The following is a 9,479-nucleotide window of genomic DNA, read 5'->3' on the forward strand; positions in this document are numbered from 1 at the left end:
TTGATTGTATGGCAGGTCTGGCATACCTTTTGCCCTTGGCAGGGTGTGAAAGTGGAACCTGTAGCCCTGAGACACTTTATTCAAGACCCATTTGTCCTGGGTGATCATGTGCCAATTTTGTGAAAAAAGTGCTAGTTTTCCCCTAAGGGGGCTGCCAAAAGATAAGTGCTTGGTGCTGGCAGAGGAAAGTCATTGGGACTGTTTCTTGTGTGGCTGTGATTTGTCTTCTCCGCTTTTGGAGGTAGAAGCACCCCATTGTTTAGGCCTGTATGGACCTTGGGGCTGGGATCTGCCTCTGAGGCGTCTGTATCTGCCTCTTTGTGGCCTGTCTGACACTGGAAAGGACCAATTCTTTGTAGGCCAGTTCCTACTAAATCTGGGTGGCTGTACCTGTAAGAAATCCTTAACTGTCTGCATAGATTTTGCTTTGTCCTCCATTTTCTTCAACACCTCTTCTGCTTTAACACCAAACAAAGTATCATGCTGTAATGGAGCATCCAATAATTTTGCTTTAACATGATCAAGCAGTTTGTGTTCCTTTAACCAAGCATGCCTCCTAATGACAGAACCCGTAACAGCGGCCCTGCAAGGGGCCTCCAGAGAATCAAAACCACATTGCAAAGTATGCTTTCCCACTTGTTCAGCTGCATGCAATAAATCCTGCATTTCCTTGTTTTCTGCACATTCAGAATCTGCCAACATTTTCTGTTTTAGCAGTGACATTAAGTATTGCTGATATTTAAGCATATGAAACTGACCATTTAAAGCCCTTACAGCCAAGGTAGCAGAAGTAATGACTGCAACAGTGAATACACTTGAACATCTACATTTATGGTAGGTACACAACTGTACTTTCCACAGAGACTGAAATCCCTCTTTTTCTCTGTGTCATTGATCTCATGATTGATTCACCAGTGTGTTCGAAATTAAAGTAATGCCCTTCAGAGATTTCCCTTCTAAAATAAACTTAAACCATAGATTCCTCCGACCTGGCCTGGGGAGGGAGTACATTTATGTGCACTTCAGCTCTAGGATGCCTTGGAGAATAAAGTGAGGAAAAATCATTTGGAAATATTTGCCCTGAAAGCCTTAAACACCAAAAAATGTGGTCTGACATGTTTGCCCTGAAAGCCTTCACCACGTGCCTTCAGCAGGGAGATCTACCGGTGAAGACAGATGTCACAATTGTACCATGGTTCTTGAATGAAATAAAGTAGAAGTCATTCCTTCCTGAGCAGATCACAGACTGACCCCCCTCCACCCCATAAATGCATTCTGCTAAACAGAGATGTCTTTACTGATATGACAAAGTTGTTGGAGTATGTTGGAAATAAAGCCATTTGCCTCCTGTTTCAACAAGCAACTGTGAAAATTCTGTGCCAGGATAGTAACTCCAGAAGTTTGGAAAACCTTCTGGACAGGTCTGTCACTTAGTAATTTTTTTCAGTTCTGTTGCTACTCTGAGTACTGATCAAAATCAAGAAGGAAAAACCAGAAATAATCCTGATAGCATCCTTTTGGCCAAGACAACTGTGGGTCCTTCTCCTGAGCAAAATGGTATGAGAAAGAGGCAAAGTGTTGCCTCTTCATTCGGATTTCCTGACTCCAAACAAAGTTCCCTACACCCAGACTTACTCTCACCATGGCTGACATTGGAGGATGATATCCTGATTCCAGGTAGGCATAAATAGTCTGAGGTGGTTTGTTAACCATTAAGAAGGTCATTAGGAAACCTAATACAAGAAAATCAGATTTAGCTAAATGGAAATAATTCTGCTTCTGGTGCAATTCTAGGAACCTTGACCCAAAACGATCAAAAGTCATTATGATCGTTGAATATGTTAGACCTTTACAGATTTACATGTCAGTAAGAGTCCACACGTATGCCATTTCAGCCTCTCCTCTATGGACACTCTTTGTACTCCAGATACTCTGTTAAACATTTCCTCGGGGGTGGGGGGGGGGGGTGCTTCACCACAAGATCTTTAGTAGAAAAACTGATCCTGGCTCCCTTTGAGCCAGCTACATCACCACCCCTTCAGTGTACATCCAGGAAGATGCCATTTGTGGTGGCTATTACCTCTGCCAGAAGGATTTCTGAACCACAAGTCCTGATGTGTAAAGAACTTTTCCTGGTATTTCAGCAGGACAGACATTCCCTGTGTACTAACCCCACTTTTTGTCTAAAATAATAACTCCAATATCCTTGAGTCAGGCCTTTCAACTACCATTTTTTCTTTCCAAAGCCACAGAATTGAGGAGAAATCACATTGCGCTTCCTTGATGTGCATAGACAGCTGCAATTCTGTTTAATACAAAGTCTCATCAGCTATTTGTCTCTTTTGCAAAAAGGAAAGAGGATAAACTGTTAAATCTTATCCAAATGGTTGCTTCATTGCAAATCCTTTTATTACTCATCTATGGAAAACCTACCATAGGCCATATTACACACCAATTAGAAGAGCCACTGCTGCTACCACAGCCTTCCTTGGGGTTGGTTAACACACAGGCTATATTACAAGCAGCTTACCTGGTCATCTGTCCACACCTTATTCAAACATTACACTGTAGGGGACAGCCCTAGAGTGCTTCTAATGTCTTACAGGTCATCATATCCATTCAAGTGTCTGCTTACCTCTTTCCTAGAACATTATGCTTTGGGAATTTTCCCAAATGTGGGAGTGTCAAAATTGTACAGTTGTGTGAGGAACTTTATAAAATGTAAATGTTCCAGCAGAGTCACTGCTGCAGTCCAGGTATACTGCCTCCTACCGTCTTCTTTTATCATTTCCTGTTCTTATTGCCCTGTGGATTGGGGTGTCTCCTTAGTCCCCTCCACATATTTTCATTCAGAGTTTCCTACTGGGCCCATGTCTCTCCTTTGTCTGCTTGCAAAATGGAGAGTAGAATTGGGGTCCTTTTTGGAGGGACCTGCAACAATAGAGGTTGTTCATCTTGTCCACTGGACCTTTGTGGTGCTGAGTTCTTTAGTAAAACCTTTATGGGCCAAGAAAGATCTGAAGATGGCGTCGGCTGCTACACCCTTTATACCACTGATGTACTGATGCAGTTGGTGGGACAGCATTGGCTGTGGGCTTCCTGCATTCAGGATATTCCAAATGTAAGGACTGCAACTTCAATTGAACATGTAATGTATGGTAAGTTCCTAAAACAGCTGGACTTCACAGTGAGTGCAATCGCACAGCTGGACTTCACAGTGAGTGCACTCGCACAGCTGGACTTTTCACCTTGGTTGCCAACATTTTTGTCCTGAAAACACCTAATAAATATAAAGGGTTAAGAATGTCTAAGGTTTTTTTGTGTTTTAAATGGTAGTGTTGGCCTTTTAGAAACTAAATCAGTAAACTTCTAAAGAAGCAGCTGTTGTTTGCAATTGCAGTACACTTTTAATTTTTACATTTACACCAAAATATGCAAAAATTTATTTTCCTCATTTACTAAGGCATACAGCTGTGTTGCAGACACCGTAAACATCTGCTAAGCAGTTTGTATGATGACATTAATGAGTTGAAAGTCGGGGTAACGAGTTCACAGAAGGGGTCTGCCATACACAGTTCCATAAAAATACATTAAAAACATTTTTTTCACAGCCTGTAATGCTTACAAATTAAATAGTTCTTAACTTAGAATAATTTCCTGAACTATGGAATCGTTGAATGAGCTGCCACAGATGTGTATATAGATAAATATTTTTATATATATATATTTAATTCTGTGTGTGTGTGTGTGTGTGTGTGTGTGTGTATGTGTATGTATATAATTTTATACAGAGAGAGAGACTGTCATAAGTTGCAATGTGCTCTAAACACAGGGCTTTTAACATGACCTTAAAGTCAAAACCTGATGGCTGGAAATTGTTTTGGAAAGTGTAGCAGCTCCGATGGCCCATTAGTTTTTCACTTCACCAGCTGCAAGGTGTACACAGCATTTGCACTCTTTCTGACTAGCTGTTATACGAAAATGTCACAATAGCATATTATATAGTCCTTACGGACCTAATGAGTATGCCCATAAATTCCAGATTTCAAATTTCAAATCCTTGATGCATCATATCGCCTTAAAATTGTACGGTTTCCTACATCGCCCACACACATACAGACCCTCACACATAGTGTGTACCTTTAGTAGACAAGACAGCATGCTTTAGAAACAAGATTTTGAAGATGTTAAAAAAAAAAAAAAAAAAAAAAACCTGCATTGTAGATTAAAGGAAATAAATGTGTATTTATATCCTTTCATTTTTCAGGAGAAGAGGAGACACCCGTTATGGCAGTCACCAAATCCTTGCTTGTCCCTGGAGTTTGTAAAGCGGAGGTCCACAATCAAATTCACAGTGAAAGATACCTGGCTGTCGCACCTTTGTAGCAGCGATACAGTCTTGATGTGCATTGCCACTTTAAAAAGCAACATGTCATCTGGTACATTCTCAGACCAGCTCTACAGAAACATCATCTTTCATGAAACACTGTTGGACAGATTAAAGAATAAAGAGTTTTCTAAGTGTCTGCCTGTTTGTTGATGGAAATCCATTTCCAAAGACTGTTTAAAAAAAAAAAATCAGTTCTTAGAGCAAGTTTCATTCTGTTTTGTGATATGTATCCAGAAATATGGCACAGGAGTTAATTGTACTGTGCACTAACCTACTGTTCTAAGTGTTTGAAATGTCTCTTGCTCTGCTGACAAATTTGGATGATTCACATATTTGTTAATTTGCCATTAGTTGCACCAGGATGCTTACACTGCCTACTAATGCAGCCTAGCTGTCTTTATTCCATGCATTGCATTTTTTGCATATTACATTCCTTATTTTCTCTTGGTAGGTGTTGATGTTGCAGTGTTGGAAACTATCTGCAGGGGAGGCTGTTAATGCTGAAATGCATAGCTTTGTTGCTTGTTTTAAAGCAAAAGAAAAGCTTAATGCCTTTAGAGTCTTGAGATGTTTATCATTTTTAATACTTGCTTAGATACCTGGGGATGTGCAACTTGTATAAAACAATTTTAAAATGCTGAAATAACTAGATGTTCTTAAGGCATTTGGATTTTAAAGGTTCTGCAAGATCCTGCAACAATCATTTCACCGTTATAATAGTTCCTTTTAAAACCATCAAGGACAGTGAAGAAACCATATTCGTAACTTCACAGCAGAAGGTTAGGTTTTAAGGTAGATCTTCACCTAAATGAGCCATTTGGGCTTTCTGTATATTTCCTTTGACTGTTGTATATTTACATTTTGTATAGCTGAAACTTTTCTCATGTATTTTTTGATACAATTCTGAGACCATCTTTTTCTCTGAAATACTTATTTTGTACTTTTAAATATTTAGAACATTAAAATTTAAATATTTAGAACATTACTGTTCAAAACTAGAATATCCAGGAAGATGCATAGCAACTAAGCAGGTGTAAGTGCCATAATAAATCTGTATTTTTTTGTACTTTAACAAAGAAATGCTTACACTGATGCATATTGATAATGAGAAGTTATGTAGGTTGTCTTGTAAGCAAAAGCTGCCAGATTGTGTCCATATAGGGGATCCTTCTTGTGAATAAAATTAGGTATACTATATTAACTTATTTTTATAACCATGTGACATTGATGATTCAGATATATATGTAGATAGTCCAAAGTGCAGATATGTGAACATAAATCTGATACCCTCTCTTATCCTGTTGTACATTTCAAAAAGAAATGTTTATAGCTTGTATGTGCATAAAAGTTGATTTTATACTCAGTTGCAAAGTTAATACCTAAAAATGAAAGACCTTAATCTAATACTTTATTTGGGATTTGCTGAATGAGGTGTTACTGTCCCTAGACTAAATTTGTTTAAACCAGATGGAGCATGGGAAAATAGCAGTGTTAACATAAAGCAAGATTAGCAATTCAGTGCTTCCATCAGCAGCAGAAGGAAGTAATAGGGCAACTTAGAAACATTACTGGCTAGCAGTGTAGGTGGCATAGGAACATTTAATGGAGGGATCTGTTTAGAACACGCACACAGCCCACAGCACAGACTTTTGGATTGAATTTGCTTTTACAAATAATAGTTTTGTAGCAGTAGTCATTAATTCTTAACTCAACATTGATTATAACTCACACAAGGTATGCCAAGCTGTTTTTTTGGGGCATACTTATAAAAATGTTACCTGTGAATTCATCAATAATCATTAACAACTGAAAGCAATACAACATTATTACAATAACAAGTATAGACCTTCAATTTATATGTTACATGTACTGAAGGTTTACTGTAGCCCTGTACTATTACAAATTCCATATGTTTAGAAACCCGTATCTACATTGTTGCTTCTATTCCTCACATGTCAAAATTCCATTTAGTGAAGCTGAATCTAGTGTATAAAAGTCTTTATTTGTTCCAAACCTCAGCTGCCATATGTTTCTTTACGCTATGTTATCCAGAAAAGTGTATGCACATGCAAATATATATATATATATATCTATATACACACATATATATATATATATATATATATATATATATATATATATATACACACACATATTACACACAGACACATATATATGTAACGGTTGTTCCAAAGCCTCTTTTATATCACTGTAGCAGTTGTTATTGTGTAACATTTTAATGGAGCATAGCACCCACATACATTATAATTCTTACTTGTTTAATTTTGAAACAGCATGAATATTTTCTACAGCTTTCAATATAGCATGTTTGCATACATTATTCTTACTGTGAATTTTCAGATTTGTTTATCATTGTCTTACAGCTGTTGAGAGACTTACTTGCATGTGTCATTACAGTGGTGAAGCATTCGTTTACACTGTTTACCTTCATATTTAAAAGCACACATAATATAACATTACTGATACATGGTATCATTTCACTTCAGTAGGAGATGAGCTTACATTTTTGCTACTTGAGGAACAGCCTGTAAAGCTCGATGACAGCTGTGATAATTCATCCATTTGTCAAGTTTTTCTCATCTCTTCATTTCAACCCCAAGACTAGCAGACATAAAGGAAACACAAGTGAGTATTGATCTCTCTGTTTCCTTCCATGTGGTCACCAATTCCAGCTGTTCTAATCTGACTGGAAGGTCAACATATAAGTCATAAGCCTAGGTGTGGGCTGCAGAGCCGGACTTTCTAAATGCGAGTTTAGACACAGATTACAAACAAATCAGTCAGAAAATATAGCTGTAATCCAGAGCTGAGCAAAAGCAGCAACATTAGCAAAACTTTCAAGGTCAACATTCAGAAGTATCTTAAATGCTGTTTTGCCTGTTAACAAAACCTAAAGGAACTCGCTGAAAAGATAAAGAAACTTTAAAAAAAGGCATGAAATCGCAGCACTCTCATTGTAAATAATAGAGATACAGGGACACACAAAATATTATGTCATTCTGTGGTAATACTTTGGAGATCCAATATATTGGTGTGGTATAAAGAGGCTTTGTGCTATAAAATCACAGTGCTGCTCAAGTTATTTTTCTAGTATAATGCATCAGAAAAACTACAAACCACTAAAAATGATCCAGGGACATAAGTACTGCAGAAAGCATCAAGTTTAAGAGATTGAGAGTTTTTTTTTGCTGTTTTGGATGCAGTTTGCTGCAGTTTGATGCATTTAAAGCAATCAGTGATGCAGTGCATCTGAAACACTGATGTCTGTGTTTTGTTATGGTGGTGCAGATGACTGGCACAGTGACATTTCAGTAAAAAAAAAAAAAAAAAAAGATCCTCATCCACACCCCCATGTTAAGATTTTTGAATTATCTGTAAAGAAAAGCAATATGTATACCCCTAACTGCTATGTGAGAATAGTGGTTAGCAAAGCAGGTGATGCAAGATGCTGCTTCATTAAACATCATGTTAACTTCACTTGATCAATGCATAAATATTTTGTATGTTATTTATAAATGAATGGTCCAAAGTATTTTGATATTGTGTCATTCACCTAAGTTTAAACTTCCACAAAATATATAGATCTGGTGTTGAAGACGGTTACTAAATAATCTTCATCTTGCATCACATGATGTGCCACTTTCATTTAAAACAATTCATTATGTGGTCATTGGTATTTCATATGTTGCTTTCATTTTGGTTGCTGTGTTTCTGCATATGAACATTTGTATATAATTTGCATTTTGTTAAACATTAGAACTTCTTAAAACTGCAGTTTAGTTTACATTATATGTAAATGTAGTTTAGAAATTAAGAAACGGTGGATATTCCAACATTACCTGGCAATTGTGTACTGTTTTATAGTACCTTGTTGAAGATGGCCTACATCAGAGTCCTGAAATAAAGAAAAAAAAAAAAAAAAGTTTTTTTTTTTCCCCAAACTATTTGTTTTCAGGAAGTCTGTCTTGGAATATGATAAATGGATAGTGGTATAGCGTTTTAACACATTAACTGAAGGAAGTACAGTATGCTGGATCCTTGCTTCCGTGGATTTGTAATAAAAATAGTGTGTGTGTGTGTGTGTGTGTGTGTGTGTGTGTGTGTGTATACATATATATACATATATGTATACATAGATATATACATATATGTATACATAGATATATACATATATGTATACATATATATATATATATATATATATATATATATAGGTCCACTTTGTAATTTTGAAACTCCACAATCCTATCCTTCTAAATGTCGATGCTCAGAACTTCGAGATTGTGGAATCTCAAAATTAAAAAAAAAAAAACTAAAAAAAAGCACATCAACAAATTAATTTTTGCAGGGGGCAAGCCCCCTTGCACCCCCACACCCCCTGCAACTTAAATATACCAACTTGAGATCTCACTGCAGTGAAGAGAACGGTAATGTTCCTGTTCTGCACTGTACGGCGATCTCCATGTTTCCAGATTCCACAATCTTGAGGTTCTGAGCATCGGTATTTAGAACATTGGGATTGTGGAAATTCTAAATTATGAAGTGGACCCATAAGTATATGTATCCCCTTCAGAAGCTCAAAGTTTCAAAATTTCGAACTTCAAAAAGCTGAGACCATAATGAAACTTTGAATGTTTTGAATGGAGATTGCCATACAGTTTGGAACTTGAAATTTACCATTTTTCTCACTGTACTGTAATCTCTGAGTCGCTATATTTATTTAGCGGGGGGGGGGGGTGCAGGGGGAGCTTGACCCCTGCAAAAATGTAAAAAAAAAAAATTTTCTTTTATTTTTTATATTACATTTTTGAAGTTTCAGAACTTCGATGTTATGGTTTCGGCTTCAAAGTTTAGAAACTTCGAGTTTCTGAAGTAGATCCATATATATATATATATATATATATATATATAAAATATATATGGATCCCTATCATATGATAGAAACCTCATTTGACTGAAACTCATTTGACCATAAAACTGAAATTTCAAAAAATTTCAAAAGGCTGAAAAGTCACTTAACTGAAACCCATAAGACTGAAACCCATAATACTCAATTTCAGCATACTAA

The 9,479-nt window shown here is 36.7% G+C and overlaps 1 protein-coding gene across 2 annotated transcripts in view; it reads left to right on the plus strand.

Annotated features, from left to right (window-relative positions):
• IL17RD (interleukin 17 receptor D) overlaps positions 1–8,308 on the plus strand; it is a 693,504-nt gene extending 685,196 nt beyond the window's left edge. For both annotated transcript variants that reach the window (XM_044078768.1, XM_044078767.1), the window contains exon 13: positions 4,268–8,308. In XM_044078768.1, coding sequence (XP_043934703.1) covers positions 4,268–4,386 — 119 coding nt within the window. In that variant the 3' untranslated portion in view covers positions 4,387–8,308. The remainder of the gene's footprint in view (positions 1–4,267) is intronic.
• The last annotated feature ends 1,171 nt before the right edge of the window (positions 8,309–9,479 follow it).

The sequence above is a fragment of the Protopterus annectens genome, chromosome 7.part1, assembly GCF_019279795.1.
Source record: "Protopterus annectens isolate FY-2018-M chromosome 7.part1, PAN1.0, whole genome shotgun sequence".
Taxonomy (NCBI): Eukaryota; Metazoa; Chordata; order Ceratodontiformes; family Protopteridae; genus Protopterus; species Protopterus annectens.